The 17039-nt window shown below is 44.7% G+C and overlaps 1 protein-coding gene and 1 long non-coding RNA gene across 4 annotated transcripts in view; both read right to left on the minus strand.

Moving 5' to 3' along the window:
- Positions 1-17039, minus strand: part of CUL1 (cullin 1) — a 102406-nt gene that overhangs the window by 11559 nt on the left and 73808 nt on the right. For all 3 annotated transcript variants that reach the window (XM_087860732.1, XM_045792400.2, XM_045792399.2), the window contains exons 8-11: positions 16688-16850; positions 15700-15830; positions 1775-1882; positions 1591-1697 (exon numbers count right to left, since the gene is read on the minus strand). In XM_087860732.1, coding sequence (XP_087716858.1) covers positions 1591-1697; positions 1775-1882; positions 15700-15830; positions 16688-16850 — 509 coding nt within the window. The remainder of the gene's footprint in view (positions 1-1590; positions 1698-1774; positions 1883-15699; positions 15831-16687; positions 16851-17039) is intronic.
- Positions 3617-15693, minus strand: LOC148110330 (uncharacterized). The gene is made up of 2 exons (XR_015723781.1): positions 11725-15693; positions 3617-6708 (listed from the first exon to the last, which is right to left on the minus strand). It is a non-coding gene; the product is annotated as an uncharacterized LOC148110330 (long non-coding RNA).

The following is a 17039-nucleotide window of genomic DNA, read 5'->3' on the forward strand; positions in this document are numbered from 1 at the left end:
GATCCCCATAAATTCGTATAAAATGAACCAGCCACCAAACAAGTTCTGGAAAGCTCTGGAAAGGTGCTTCTTCTTAAGAACAGCTGGCTCAGAAAATCTAGTCCTATTCTTCACACGGGTAGGCAGGGCAATTTCTCTCTCTGGAAGAGTTTTACTTCTTAGCTCCATTCCCCGCCCAGCGTGTGCTCACTGAAGCAACGCTCCCAAGTGCCCGCCATTCTGTCTGCGTGAGCGGCCTTAACTAAGGAATAACAGAGCAAGAGACTTGACGAGGGCCCCTTGTGAAAAGGCAACGGATAAGGATAAAAAGCGTTCTGCCAAACAAACTGAAGGTCTACTAAAGCACATAATTAAAATATTGAAAATTTTCACAGAACCTAGCCTTAAAAAAAAAGAAATCAGGTCAGAAGAGTGAAGTCCATTTTTATTCCGGGAAGGAATACGTGAACGGATCTGACTAGAATCACTGAAGTACACACTGACCGGGCATTGCAATAAATAGAAAACAACCCCCTAATACTCCATTCTCACTGGCCTTGAGAAAATGGCTTTCTGGCAAAGTCAGAGAGCGAGCCAGTGACCTTATCAAACGTCTTCCCATGTCTGTCAGGAAGACCACATACAGTTCTGTTAATACAGTAAATTACATTAAATTTGCTACCGCTGGGCCATCCCCATATTCCTAAGAAACTACACTATGTTCTGGAAAATTATTCTTTAGTTCCCTGATCAGTTTAGCCTGCTAACATTGTACTTAGAATCTCCCCAACTCTGTTCTAGGTGAGACTCGTTTGCGGCGTTTTTCTTGGCCCATGTAGGTATTTTTAGTTTTTTTTCTGCAATGGGGTTACGTGAGCCTTTGAGAGCTGTTTATTCATCTCAAAATCAGGACAACATGGGGGCCTGGGAGAGGACCACGCTTGCTGACGGATCTCTGGAAAAGTGAAACAAGCCTTGAGCATTTCTGAACTGAGAGGAGCCGTTAAGAGAGAGAAGCTGAGAAAACCCAAACACACTCAAAACCTGGAACCCGAGGAGCACAATGCAGAGGAGAGGAGAGCGCCGCCGGAGACCGCGGGGCCTCCAGCGCTCCACGCCGCACACCGAGGAGGGAAAGAGCAGGTGAGAAACACGACGGCTAAACGAGAAGGCGTACGAGGGGCGCCTGGCTGGCTCAGTTGGGGTAGTGTGGGGCTCGACCTTGGGTCGTGAGTGCGAACCCACGCCGGGTGTAGAGATGACTTAAAAATAAACTTTAAAAGAATATATGAAGAATACGAAACAGCAGTGAAAACAAACTCATCAAGTGAAGTTCCAACCCGTGGAACTTTATTTAGCTAAAGAGGTCATGCTGCCCGGAATTCTCAAAGCCAACGGTAACATTAAAAAAAAACAAAACAACGAACTGGGCCTCAAATACGTAACATGAAGCACCTTTTAAGGAGAGACGTATTAGGTTTAAAATATTTTCTCAAAGGTACAAAGATTACAACTTCATGTATGTAAAATGGAACGAAGCTGAATTCCTCATATATAAGCTAAGACTTTAAACAGGTTTACTAAGGAAAATACACACAGAGTCACTAATACCTTTTCTTCAACAAGGAGTCGCAGTATCGAGCCAGCAACTCGGGGGATTTACTGGACGACTGGGCCATTTTGGTAACCGCGTTGTTGTTAATGAAGCGACCACAGGCCTGCGGGCACACAAGACAGAGTCAGAGCAAACGCGGCCCACGTGCGCCCCGGACGGCCGCCGCGCCCACACACCCACCTTGTCGAGCGCGGCCACGAAACCAGCGTCGTTGTTGAATGCCGACATCACCAGGGCGTTGTATTTTTTATGAACATCCAACACTGTCTGTACATACATTTTGGGGTCCTCCGCAGGGGAAAAACAGAAACAAAAGTTGGTTACTGGGGATTAAATGGTATATTAATATGTCACTATAAAATATTCCAAGAGGTTGAGAAAGTTCTTCAAAGATGTTAAATAAGATGAAGAAATAGTTTTGGTGCCATCATCAAAACACACAGGACATTCTGCTTCTAGACATATTAAAAGAAAATAGACTCTCCACGCTTGAAATTAAATACTTTTTTCCACCTTGTATAAAACACAGTGATTCTCCACATTATTTGAACATTCAAAAGATCACAGGAAACACAATTTTTCCAAGTGATAGTTTGCTTAGCTCATTTTTGCTGGTTGTTAAAAATTCAAATTCTGGACTTTGCTGGGAAAGCCCATCAGCCAGTAAGATCAGTAATCAGCTGGTTTTCTAGAACTTAGGTGGGCAGGTGGTGTAAGAATAGTGAAAGACTGGGGCATCTGGGTGGCTCAGTTGGTTAAGCATCTGCCTTCAGCTCAGGTCATGATCCCCAGGTCCTGGGGTCGAGCCCTACATTGGGCTCTACTCTGCAGGGGTGTCTGCTTCTCCCTTTGCCTCTCCCCTCCCCTTGATTGTGTGCTCCCTCTCTCTAAATCTTAAAAAAAAAAAGACGGAGAGGGTCTGGCTTGCACACCCGATCGCGGTGCAAGACTGGATGAAACAGGGCAGGGCCTGGGAGACAGGCAGAGCACTGGGGACTCGGCAGGGTGGGCAACTGGGAGCTCTGGACAAAGAAACAACGTCAGGGGAATGAGATGCAAAGATCGGCCACAGGAGAGTCTCTGGCAACGATGGACAAGGAAGACAGGAAGGATCGGAGAGCGGGGGCGCAAACGAGACAGGCCTGAGTGATAAAAACAGAGCAGCTAACGCTGGGGACTCACTAAGCCCCACACAAGGACTGTCACAAGCACACCGTGAGGTTGCTGCTATTTGGATTCCCACTCTACAGGTGGGGAAACTAAGTCACTTAGGATCTGGCGAAGACTTTCAGTGACGGCGGTCAGGCTTGCCCCCAGGCTGCCTCACTCCCAAGCCAGCATCTCCTCCACAGCTCTGAGAAGGGAAAAGGTCTGGAGGACAGGACCCGTGCACAGTGGTGGCAGCGTGGACAGATGTCACCTGCCAGAAGGATGCCAGCAGCCGGCCCCTTTACGTGCGGGAGGCCCGAGTGCCGGCGGTTTACATAGCTCCCCGTGTCTGCAAATTCCTGACAGATATGAATCCTTAGGGTTCAGGAATGAGAAACCAGAATTCCCCAAATTCTAATTATTCTGCATCTTGTAATAGCGTTTTTAGATAATGAGTAAGCACTGAGATTGAATTGTTTTCCTGGGATAGGGTTATACTAAGTTTCAGAGGTTTTCTGTTAAAAAAATGTAATAAAAATGCTAAGTTTATTATGATTACATTATGCAAGATTATAATTTCAACAATATATAAAGTGGTCTCTACCTGATACAGACATTATAATAAGGGAAAACGTTAAAAGGGAACACAAAATGTTTGCCAAATATAAATTGGAAGCTAATATCACATATATTTAATATCTAAAAATTATCTATCTTAAAATGTTAAAACACACAGTATTCACCATCCCATCAGATAATCTTGTTCTTTGTTTCATGACAACTATTCCAGACGTAGAAAAATTTCTCCCATTTTGCACTGATTTTTAAAAAAAATATTTTAGCATTTTTTTTCAAAAGATTTTATTTGAGAGAGAGAGAGAGAGAGAGAGAGAGAGAGAGAGCATGAGTAGTGGGAAGGGGAAGAGGGAGAGGGAGAAGCAGATTCCCCACTGAGCAGGGAGCCTGATGTGGGGCTCGATCCCAGGACCCCGGGATCATGACCTGGGCCGAAGGCAGATGCTTAACCACCTGAGCCACCCTGCACTGATGCATCCAAAAGCACCTTCCAACTGGCATATGTCTTATTTCATATAAATTCATTTCTTTTTTTAACAATGAAAATAGTGTCTGCTTGACTTAATTTTGGGTTTGCCACTGAAATTGATATTATTGTTTGTGCTAATTTGGGTTTTAGATGCTTTCTGATTTCATGTCAAATTATTTTACAACATTCACATTTTCTTGTCTTTGCATTTCTTCTGTTAAAAGTATTTACAAAGAACTCTAACCTATAACGAGTATCCAAGCATGGGGAAAATGCCAGCAAACACCGTTGGGTAGTATTTCAATAAGGTCACATTCAAGGTTAAGGTCAACATTACAAAGAATCGCATGTCAAGAATGCCAGTTTAAGGACTGACTTTGCTTCCAACACACGGTATTTTTGGAACGCCACTCCAAGGATATACATGAAGTGTTATGTGCAAAAACACACCAACATGTATTTTATTTGTAAGAAGGACGCCCTCGGCAGCAGAGAGGGTGCACCCACGTTTGTAACCTGGCATCGAGAACGAGGAGACTGATCAGATGCCACCATGTTTCCAGCACATGTGCTCCTCGTGGCTCTGGAGACACTGTGTGTGAGCGCCCCTACCCTTGCCGTCAGTGGGTTCTGCTGAACCAGGAATGTGTCTATGTTGACAATCATGGTTGCAGGAGAATTATGCTTTCCTCCATTTTCATGATTTCTTAAATAATTTTTCTCAGACTCAGGATCTGGAAAAACATAAATGTCCCAAGAAATGCCAGGAAGGAACTCCCTGTGGAAAGACCATCAGACAGATTTTCCCCAAGGGCACAGAAGTCTTCGGACTCTGATTCCAAGATTCTTTCTACTACAGGAGGAGACCCAGCCAGCAGTCTGGCTGGTGAGAACGGAGGGTCTGAAAGGACCCCATGAAGGGAAGTGTATGAAGCGTCAAACCTCGGAAACTCGAAGTGAGAATCTGAGGGCCTGAGAGAGAAGCCGCTTAGGAACCTGGCAAGGGCAAAGATGGGAGCACATGGGAGTAACAGAAAAGAAGAGCTGTTTCAGAGGGCACCGATCGCAGGGTTATAGAAGCAACAGAGGTAACGAATGAGAAAGGTGAGGTCGGCTAGAACCAAATGCATGTTTTTCATGAAACGTGTCAATTTTTGGTGCTTAAGGAAATGAACAGAGTAGTAACTGCTTTGATTCATGACCATCTGCTTATTCAATAGTACACGAGGGCTTTCTGCTAAGAAACACGACACCTGTCAGGGCTTGTCCCTGCGGGATGTCACCCATTCCTACATGATTTCACTTGGCTGTCCTATGCCAGTGATGGTCGCATTTATTTCTGGCCCAGACCAGACTTCCCCACTCAGCTCACACAACTTGCCCTTGGCTGTTGCATGGGATTCCCAAACTGTTTGTCAGAGCCGTCCTGGTCTCCTCCCTGAACCGGCCTCTCTTCCGGAACCCTCTCTTTCCATTTCCTTTCTTTCAGGGTTTTATTGTACAAAGATTCAGATCTCTGCAAAATCACAAAGAATGGTAACATCCACTCCATGAACCCATCATCCAGGATCAACAATGACCGAGTACAAACGCCTGCCCCTCACAAAGTCTAAGAACCGGATTCCTCCTTCTCCCTACCCCCAACCTAACCAAGCCATGCTGTCTTCAGTCCGGCCACCGAAACAGACCTCACTGCGCACTCACGCTCTTCTTACTTTACATCTATTTCTACATGGTACAGATGGTTTAAAAAATAAAAATCTGATTTCATCAACTTCATGCTTCTTACAACCATCACCTGGTTTCCTCTTGCCCTTAGGACTAAGGCACTATCATTAACGTGGCTTTCGGGATCGGCTGGCCTGGCCAGCCGGCGTCAACTCGTCAGTTTCGGTCTGTGCCACTTCCCCTCAAGCCACACCAGACTTCTCGGTTCTTAGAACGGGTCGTGTTTATACCCACTGAAGGGCTTCGCTCTGTCTAGGACCCCCTGTCTCGTTAGCTTCAGCTCTTCTACTGGTCTCAAAGACCTTCTGGGAAGCTCTCTGAACTGGCAGGACGGGGCGGGCCTCCTGTTACAGACAACGCCCAAACCCCCACTGGAAGGCGAATCGCACTTGTGAGTCGTCGTTACTGGCAGCCTCTCCTGCCGGGCACGAGCCCCGAGCAGTCTGCCAGGGCCGCGTCTAGCTTGCTTATAAGCACACGGTGTCGTGGCTTTCACCGTTTCTTAGATGGCTAAATCAGAAACACTGATAATCAGGACTGAAATACTGCCTTTTATTCCATACATTTCCACTAAAAATTTTAAAATAATTTTAAGGACCAATTTCACAAAAAGGAAAAAGAGTACTTAGGAGCCTCACAGAACTTCCATCTTATCTCATCCTATCTTCTTCAAAACTGTTCAGCACACGTGGCACATGCAGAGGTCTGTGCACTGCCTCATGGGAGCTGGCGTACATGAGACAGGACTTCTCAGGGTCACCTTGGTCCTGTAGCGCTGCCCAAAGATGGACACGGGGTGTGACCGGCTCGAGGGGCCATGCTCACCATTTCACGCATGTACGCGGGGGTTCTCCAGGCCGGCAGTGGGTGTGACCGTCCTCGGAAACGAGCCCTCGCCTAGAGCCACCTTCGAGCACACGTGGCCCCCACGCCTCGCATCCAGCCGGGACGACGGCAGCGGCTCCGTCACAGGAGCTCTGAGAGCCTTGTGAAGATGGCCTGTCGCTGCCACACAGCACCCAAAGGACACGCGGGGGGCCCTGCTGGCCACTGGCCACAACCTTACCTTGAGGTCATTTTTCTTTGAGAAGAAGGAGCAGCGAAGTCTCGAGTAATAACAACACACCATGCAGTTATGTGGGGGCAGAGTAATTCTTCCCCATCAGCACGAGCACGTGGTCCCTGGAACAGCCTTCTCTCCACACGCAACAGAGAGAAGCAGAAGTTTCAGGAAAGGAACAATCACAAACCACCAACTACAGAGAAAAGCAGGGGACGGTCTGTGGGCACCTAGATCAGCCGCTCTGACAGGTGCCGGTGGCAAGGTGTACCGCCAGCCTGCCCCCCCCCCCCGCAGGCTTCGGAGGTGCTGCACGCACTCGGGAAGTAAAATTAATTTTTGTATTAAATAACGGGCAAAACCCAAGCCAAACAAAACCCCAAGAACACTGGAGACAACAGCACAGAGAGGCCTCACACACCATCCAGTGATGTGACAGTCTCGCCTTTTCTTACTGGGTTTTTTCTATTCCATCATCTCACCTCCTCTGATAAAGCAGAAATCGCCAGTTTCTCTGAGTGTGGTTTCAAGAGGAAAATGCCGAGACAGAAACCCCACCAATGTAGCCAGTGCTGTGTATTCTCATCACTACAACCTCTGGCCGCGGGCTGCTTCTGCTTCTGCTTCTGCTTCTGCTTCGATCGTATGGATTTACCTTGTAAACTTGGCTCTGAGTCTCAGACCATAAATAGCCAATCTTTAATCATCACCTTTGGGTTTGATAAACTTCTACAAATTCCTGGTCGCAGTTATGTACCCCGGTGGGCTTCCATCACTGACCCCAGCCCCTGCTCTGACTCACGCCTGCCCTTGCCTTAGCTCGGAGGGGAGGCTGGAGTCCCTGCCTGCGGGCCCTCCGTACTACTGGTCAGTACCGAGGCTCCAAGGTGACTCGAGTCAGGCACAGAGTAAAGACAGGTGACAATACTCGATTTTGAAAGCGGAACTAAGTTGGACTTGACTGGAAAAACTGACTCCTCTAAGAGAAAGAATGATGTTGCAGAAAGTAATTATTACATTAGTTCAGAAACAGAAGCAGCGCACCTAGTGGTGGGGGCGGGGGTAGGTGGTGAGAGTTCACAGGTGGGCTCGAATCCATCTGAAGCCAACCAGGGGCGTCAGGACTTAAAAATACACAGCAAAGACGAAACCAAAATGTAGTTGGATGTGGGATACAAACTCAGATCGGATAGCGAGAGGCTTCCGTAACTGGGCTGCCTGTGCAAGATGACAGCCAAGCCCACAGCTGGGAGAAAGACGGGTGTATCCCAGATAGAAAAATTGAAGAGTGAGCCTTCTCACAGCCTGCTTATCCTAAACTGAAAATGAACACCTGTGTAATTTCTCTTTTAAAGAAAATGGCAATTCTTTTCAGCCTATGGCAAGACAGAAAATAGGTTCACGAATTCAGCTGTAGGCTTTCTGAACCACTTTCCATTATCAGCATGTATCAGTTCTTTGTGTAATTAAATTTGTCAGTTTGACTCACTGTATGAAACTGCCTCCTTCTGTCCTAAAATAGCTCCTTGACCCCCCCCCCACATCTACTACATCAGAGCTTTTTAAAAAATGTTTTATTATGGAAAAAATTCAAACCTCATCATCAAAATAAGAAAGAATAGTAAAAGCAGCCCCCATAATCCATCACTCGCCTTTAAGGGACAGCCCAGGATTCTCTCACTCTGCCCTCCTCCTACCTAAGATTTTAGGGATGTGTATTCCCACCCTTCTGACCAAACAAAGCAGGCTGGACTCCAAATGTAAGGTTCCTTGGCCAATTTTATCGCTGTGTGTGTAATTTTCTTCTATTACCAGCATCCGCACAATGGTCAAGTCAGGACCAAGTCATTGAAACATTTTAGTCCTCAAGATAAAGGGGATCTTGGCCGTGTGAAGGAAACCCACACCTGCCAGGAGCACCTGCACCGTGTTCCTCTGTTCATCCTGGTGCAAGTTCATATAAACAACTGGGTTCCTGTAATTATATCTAACCCAACTTCTCAATCCGAAAACACGGCTTTTTCCTAATTCTGGTAGGGTCCTAGATTCGTTACCCCTTCCTTAGTCTTACGCTGAAAAATATGCTGCCCGAGCCTTCTGATTTCATTTCTGCCTATGTAATTCTCCATTTCAAGCACTTCCTTTTATAAGCACCGTCATTCCTGGAGCCAGAGCCCCGGGCAGCTCCTGAAAACGCCTCCTATTGTTTCAAGTAGACAATCTCTCTCTACGCTGCAAATAAACCTTCATGAGTTCACTCCCCAATCCATCTCCGCAGCCCGACACCCCCACTGTTAGACCCACAGCCCTGCTGGACATCAAGGGACCTACAAGCCCACTCTTGCCGATTACACTTCGGTCCCAGTTAGACTGACGTTACTAAATCAAGATATGGTTTCAAAGAGGACTCTGTGCTTATCTGTCACCATTTCTGCCCTAAAGGCAGACAGTGATGAAATATTCTCTTCTAATCTGATTTATGCGAAGCCCCCTTTGCAGGGAAGTACAACAGCACCCAGACTGCTGCGAAATCATATGCTAATTAAAAATTCAACATGGAACCCACTGCATCATCAAGCATTCATTAGCAAGTACTCACACATCTGTATTGACTCTTCCTGAACTTTATTTTGGTATTTTGCTATAAGCTACCATCAAGGGAAATTATAAAGCCATCCAAGGGCTTGGTATCACATTTACTAGTATGTGTAGTGTTGATGACTGTCCAGGTTACTGGTGTTTTCTTTAGGATGGGCCACTGGGGAGAGTATTCTCAGTTCCGCATGCCAATAAAGTTATTCTTCTGAGTTACAGGCTTATTCTTTATGATCCCTGGGAGTCCAGGAGCTGACTGTACTTCACAGTCCTGACTGCCTTTACTGGTAAGCTCTCCATACTGATGGCAAAGAACTGGAGGCACGTTTGTGACCATCTCTAACCAGGTTACTAGACTCCACTACATGCAATCTGAGCACTATCTATCTCAACACTTGGCTTCGTTTGTGTTTCTTCTCCTTATTCTGCTACTCTCTCTCTCTTATATGCTGTTGTCTTTTATGCGTTGTGTAAGCAGCCTTGAATCCTGCTGGCAACAGGGAGGAGTACAGTTAAAACGTTAAGTAGGCTGACACCCTATTCTGCACAAGGCAGTGGGCTAAATTCTGAAGATATGAAGATGGATAAAGCCATTCCTATAAAAGACATTTTCACAGATATTTAAAATATAAAATAGTGTGAATGTCATATAAATAGTCCAACATGCTACTACTTGAAGGAGGTGATGGGGAAAGGCTTGTGGAAGAAATGGCATTTGAGCTGGGTTTTGAAAGATAAATAGGTGTTTACCACATAGGAAAAGAAAGGGACGTATGTCTAAGAGAGAAGTAGGAAGGTACAACAACAAGGCATAGTCATGGAAAGGTGAGCAGATGATGGATACGATGAGGATACAGAGAAACGGGGGATAAAACTGGAAAGGGGCTTCTGGCCACGCGGCTGCTGACTCTTCCCCTTTACCATCATTATTATGGCATCCTTATCATGGGATACTTGGTACACAAGACTCCAGCACTAAAACCACGAAGAGTACAAACTGTAACGAGGTGCCAGCCACACGCTCCAGGGATTACAGTCAACGGCAGTGACAGGGAACACAGAGGTGACCCACAGCTAGAGAGGGGCACTGGAGAGCACAGAGGTACAGGATGGGGGGACAGTCACTTAGGGCTTGAAGAGAGAGTGGACAGTTCTTTTTAGAAAGGAGGATCTGAGCTGGCCTTCAAAGCAGGACAAAGCAAGCAGAAAACAGGGAGGAGCGTGTTACAGGCAGAGAGGAGATCCTGAGTGTAAGTAAGGAAGTGATCTGGCAGGAAAGAAAGTTCATGAGAATGTGAGTAAATCAGAAGAGGATTCTGATTTAACATAATATTGTAGATTTAATATACTATCATAGAGAAGAGGTTTTTTTTTTTTTTAAAGATTTTATTTATTTATTTGTCAGAGAGAGAACACAAGCAGGGGGAGCAGGAGGCAGAGAAGGCAGAAGGAGAAGCGAACTCCCCACTCAGCAGGGAGCCCGATGCGGGACTCGATCCCAGGACCCAGGGATCATGACCCAAGCCGAAGGCAGACACTTAACCAACTGAGCCCCCTAGGCGTCCCCATAGAGAAGAGGTCTTATTTCACTTTGTTTAAAAAAAGGATGAAGAATGTGCAGTAAAACTGTCAACAGCATTCAGTAGTATTTCTGAAAGACAGAAGTGCCAGGCCTCAGGAGGGATGAACAGGAAGGGAAAGGAGAGCAGGAAGACCCGGGGAGAACGAAGTCATGGGGCCCAGATGAACATGGCGGGGCAGGGAAGGGGGCTCGCCCTCACTGTACCCACACATCAGGGAAGACAAGTCAGGGCAGGGCTGGCAGGCAGGCGCCCTTACTGGTTCTAGAGGCCGCCGAGGCCATGACCAGGCTCAGCAGGAAATCACACCGTTTTAGGTTATGAATGTCACGGGCAAAGGATGAGGTCGAGGCGGTACAACCCACACAGCCACTACCTACCCCTGGCCCTGTGCAAGGAACAGAGGGCGGAGAATGTGAGCTTAGAACCTGCAATACAGTGACTAGGCAGATGAGGTCACGGAGGCTGGATGAGAAGACAAAGCTGAGGCATTTTAATTCGGGATTCCTGCCATCGACCCCATCACAGGAGTGCCATAAATGTTGTTGAATGAATGAAAACAAGGATTTCAAGTTCATCTGCAATGTCTGCCGGCCCTTTGAGTCGCGATACTGGCCAGCATCATGCAGCTAGCTGCTCTGGCAGATAAATGATCCGAGGACCCAGCACAGGGCCACTGTGGGCTTCAGTCCTGTACAGAGAACACTTAAAGGTGTGGGCTCTACTTTCAAGACACTCCGCTTATGAGCGAAGTGTACAGGGCCCGTCCTCCTCCTATATTTTAATACAGATTCTTTCTCTAGTTACTGTGCCAACGACTGAACACACTTGGAATGCTCTGGCCCATCTAGGTAAGCACACAGGGTCTTTCAAATTTTTGACTTCAAAGACTTTTACTGCCCTGTCAGTGTGCTAACTTACCATGCTGCCCCACTCTTCCCAGTCCACAAGCCATGCCTATAAACACACTCACCTGTTTAAGATGATTTATCTGGTTCTTTGTTCGGCTCTAAACCAGTTTTAAATCCCATCCTTGAATAATTTTTGTGTACAAGGTTCCCAAAGTCCTACTGGTGCCCAATGCAACGTTGGCTTCTCCCGCATCCGTTATGCATGACTCGGCACATTAGCTGAGCTCCATGTCCTCAATCGTGAGGACCTATAAAAGGCTGGGGAGAATTCTTCCAGATGCACTGGAATCCTGCCTGGTGGGGGGTAAGATGCACCCACACTGGTCTGCCTTGGCCCATGCGGTCTGACGCTCTCTGTACTCTGGGGAGCCCTGAGCCCAACTGCCTTCCTGAGCGCTCACGGGCTGGCGGTTGGGGCAGGTACAAGCAGTGGCACGTCTAAAAATAGCCCGTGTGTTAAGGGCTCTCTTTCAGTGACGCTTGACAAGAACTGCCAGTTCTTGCTGAGGTAAAGAGAGGGAGAGACCTTGGGTTAGTTATTCCAGAACGGCCTTTAATTTTAAAAATTTGCTTTTAACTAGAAAAAAAAAAAAAACCCTTAGGAAAATGCTCAGGTAGGTTTTGAAGGCACGAATACAAAATATTACTTTGAATCACATTACAAGTTTGAAACCTGTAGTAATTTCGGTCTAGGCCAAACTAATCAGTAGTAGACCTAATTTTCTAATTAATACCTTTCGTGGCCAGTTAAAGCAGAAGTCCAGCTTCTAAGTAAAATCATTTCTCTATTTGTGGAAACTGCACCTCTTCTGTTTGGTATAAACAGAATCATAGGACCAGATAAGAAAACTTTTTAGTCCTCAAAGAATCATTTACACAGGGCCTTCTATGACATTTAACATGCTCACTGTAAATGATTTTCATACTGTGATCCAATTCAACTGGGCAAAAATTTTCAAACTTTAAAGAAATTTTGTTCTCAAAGTAATTAAATCCCACTTTAAAATTATGTATAATAATAATTTTTTTTTAAATTTATTCGACAGAGATAGACAGCCAGCGAGAGAGGGAACACAAGCAGGGGGAGTGGGAGAGGAAGAAGCAGGCTCACAGCGGAGGAGCCTGATGTGGGGCTCGATCCCATAACGCCAGGATCACGCCCGGAGCCGAAGGCAGACGCCTAACTGTTGTGCCACCCAGGCGCCCCCATAATTTTTTTTTTTTTAATTAAGGCAAACAGTCTCTTTCCTCTGCTGCTTCTCCTCCAGCAGGAGTGGGCTCTGGAAAACCATCATGGTCTGGGTTACAATACATCTTTTCCATTTGCCATATTCATGACAAAAGTACCTACTCAAAACTATTTATGTTTCAACCAGCTGTAGCTACGCTCTCCTACAATAAGTATTTAAGCACTGCCTGTGCGCCAGGCTAATAAGCACCAGGTACGCATGCTCTTTCTTGAGCTTCTTCAAGTTTCCTGGGCTTTCCCATCACTGGTGAGTAAAGGCAGCAGGTATAGCCCCGGCTGGGATGGTGGTGTAAGAACTCATATGAATCACTTAGCAAACTACAAACTCTGAGTCAACTGAAATAAAAGAGTAAGATGGAAATTCAGGAAAAACTCTTGCAGAAAAGAGAAAAAGTATTTGCTTTCCCCCAAAACCATTTTTCTTCACAACTTAGAAAACCAGTTTCATTAGTTCAATATAAAAATGGTTTTTACGGAAATAATTATAATAATGTGTTATTTTACGATCAATAATGTATTTTAAAAAAATGTCTAACTTTTGAAAGTTAAGGCAGATGCCATACAAGTTTATTAAGCTATATAGATGACTTCATGGGGAAAAATGCTGTTTCAATTTTTAAATTCAAGGGAATCACTGGCTTACATTTAAGTAATAAACGGATTATTGAAAAGTTTAATTTCCAGTAAAATATAACTGCTGGTAAATACAGTTTATTTGTGCTGTTTACTGCTGACAGATGAAGGTTCCACGTATAAAGAAACAATTTTACTTAGAAACTAAACTTTTTGGGGCGCCTGAGTGGCTCAGTCGTTAAGCGTCTGCCTTCGGCTCAGGTCATGATCCCAGAATCCTGGGATCGACCCCCACACTGGGCTCCCTGCTCGGTGGGAAGCCTCCTTCTCCCTCTCCCACTCCCCCTGCTTGTGTTTCCTCTCTGTCAAATAAATAAATAAAATCTTTAAAAAAAATAAAAAGAAACTAAACTTTTGCTTTAACTGGCCACGAAAAAGTAAATGTCAGATTCAAGATTCACCAAGTATCAAAAAAGAGGAAACAAAAGTACTTGAGAATTATAGCGTGATTATTTCTCCATCCAGGACCTTACTTTGCTTTGGAAAAGATGGATATTAGAAGTAACACCCCATCATTCCCAAAATCATCAAACTGGATTCATCTACACCATGGACCACCCCCCCCGGCCACCTCCCAGCACAGAGATCACCCACAACAGGTCACATAAAAAAGCAAATTCTGCTTCACGCAGTTACTACTCCAACCCACGTCTGATGAAGTAACAGACTCACCCCTTAACTCATTTCAAGGAAAGAAGTCATTTACTTGGCTCTGCCGCTCATGTGGCTAAACTGAGTCTTGATAGAACTACTTCGAAAAACCTTACATTATCGAAAAGCTGGCCCTTCCTGAATCACACGTGCGTGTGCGCGTGAGTCAGGCCCTTTAGAAAGGAACATTTAGTCTGGAAATAAGAAAAGCCATCAAAATGTAAGGATAATTTTTAAATGAGTTTTTAAAAGGAAAACTGTCATCACTGCTGAGCACTTAGCACTTACGCACCAGATTTAATAAGCACTTTACATGTATTACTTGTTCACAAAAACCCTATGAGGTGGTCACCGTCATTTTTCTCTTAAAAAAAAAAAAAACCCGTGACACAGACAGGAAAAGCAAGTTAGCAGCAAGGTCACACAGCTGGAGCTGGGGTTTGAACCCAGACAGACTGTTGGGGCCACGCTCAACCAGGCCAGGGTAACAGCAGCTCCACGATGCCAACCCCGCGGGTCCCAGAGGCGGGACTTCACGCTCAAGCTCACACTGAAACCTGGAGACCTCTTCCACAACGCACACTACTAAGCCACGTACCTTCCCTCTGGAAAGTGCAAAATTAATTATTTTATCAACCTGAAGGGCGAGGTTTACATTCACCCCATTAGTAATTCATACATGGGTCAAAAGGGAAGCAGCAACCCATAAAAAGAAATCTTCCAAAGTTAACAGAGAAATGAAGATTTTAAAAGATGTATTAAAGATAGCATTATAAAAAAAAACAACAACAAACAGTATTGTCAAAAATAACGTTAAACACAAAACAAATCAGAGATGAAGTTTTCTGATTCAGACTAAGAGCCAACCGTGTCCCCGAAGCTTTTCTTCATTAGCTCTCCCAAGCACTATCAAAATTGAAGTGCGCAACAGGGACAAAACCAAAGACAACTCACCCATCTTTTAGGAATTCGAGGTACTCCCTACGTAATTATCACCTGAATTATAGCTGCCTTAGCAGGGACATTCCCTGTGCCTCCGGGGGTGGTGGGGTTCCTGAGGAATACTACACATTTCAGGGCCTATCCAGGGCAAACAGCCCTGTGACCTTCCACGGGAGGGCAGTCCTCGGATCAAAGTCCCCAACAGGCGCAGCCTGTGGCCCTCGGGGGCCAGAGCCAAGCGTCTAGGAGGCTTTAGCCTGTTCATTCTATGGAAGAATCTTCTCTCTTCTAGCTTAAGGAATGTAATTATGAGAAGAAATGAAGGAAAAAAACTATCAAGAAATGACATCCTTAATGCCTACAAGATCCCAGAGAAAAGTTTATGGAGGAATTTACTGAACAAAGAGGTTTCGGAACCTTCTACTTTAAAAAGCCAAAACAAGAACCTACAAGAGTTCTAGTGAAATCCTACACTTGGATTTGTAAATGGAGGCACACGACTCATGTCTGCAGGTCCTGTGTGGAAACAGTTAGGTCTAATTTCCAACTAAATAGTACTTACATTTAAAGCAGCTTCTCCACACTTTTCAATTGCTGCAAGACCCTGATTATGAATGTGTGTCTCTAGAAGTTTTTTCAATTCTCCTAGGCCATCCTGGATTCTAGATACAAGATTATACATGCGACCCAAATCTGAAAGAAGAAGGTGCCACCTTTATGCATTGAGACAAACTTTGCATATCCATTCCACTATGTATATATACTGTGATAGATACCTTGAAATAAAACAACGGTGTTTTTAGATCTAAATAATAAAAAAGGTTTTAATTATAACCAAATATTTTGCATTTAGTGTATATATATATATATATTAAGCTGAAAGTAACAATGAAGTTATTATTGTAAAAGTTTATTTTTCCCTTTACTATGAGAAACCAGCAACATAATAGAAAAAAATCTTTTTATCAGGAAGTATATCTGATACTTTCTAAAGTTCTCAAGACTGAGATATTATTTCTGCTAAATATATTAATAGGCACTCAAATATTTATTTTTAAAAAATGAATAAATTTAGGGAGTATTTATGAATATCCATCTCAACTCTACCAACAATTGAGTAACAAAAGGGCCCCCAAATTCTTCATTTAATTTATGTATGGCATATGGTTGATTTATGAAGGCCAAAGAGAAAACTTTTGAATTCGGACAGTAAAACCCGAAGGGTAAAAGGAAGACTTTTACAAACTACTAGCCTTCACATCTTGAAGAATTTTCAAAATAAAAATCAGGGGTAGTATCATTTAACACTAAAGAGTATGGAGCAAAGTTGCATTCCAAATTGAACTGAAAAGATGTTCTTCCCCCGAAGTCATACCCCAAACCCTCTACAGAGGTCTGAAGTCAATACACGACAAGGTACACACACATTAATCTTCTAAAAAATGACTGATGTTGGTCATACTGTTAGCTCTGAGTCCAGAATGTCAAACAACTTCCAAACTGCAGATCGTAACAGACACGCACACACGTCTTGCGTCTGAGAGGCTCACCTTCATTTTTGTCAGCATCCAACAAATTCTGGAATTCTGTGTGGAAAATTTCCAAGTGTTTTTCAATGAGCACCTGCTCACACTTCCTCGCTAGCTCGTCCTGTGTGCTTTCATGAAGGTAAACCTGGACTCTCCGCTGTTCCTCCAGCAGACGGGCCTCTGCCTGCAGGAATTCATTCAAGTGAATGCTTGGATTCCTTTTTAAAGAATTGTTATGTGAATAATGGCAAATTCAACTCACAAACCTGCTTTAATAAATTAAGAAAAAAGGGAAGGAGTCCTTTGATTTTGGGTGAACACCAACCATATTTAAGTGGTCACTGATGTGCTCCATTTTCTCTGCAATATATTT

This window comes from Ursus americanus, chromosome 3, assembly GCF_024610735.1.
Source record: "Ursus americanus isolate L20-20 chromosome 3, mUrsAme1.1.p, whole genome shotgun sequence".
Lineage (NCBI taxonomy): Eukaryota > Metazoa > Chordata > Mammalia > Carnivora > Ursidae > Ursus > Ursus americanus.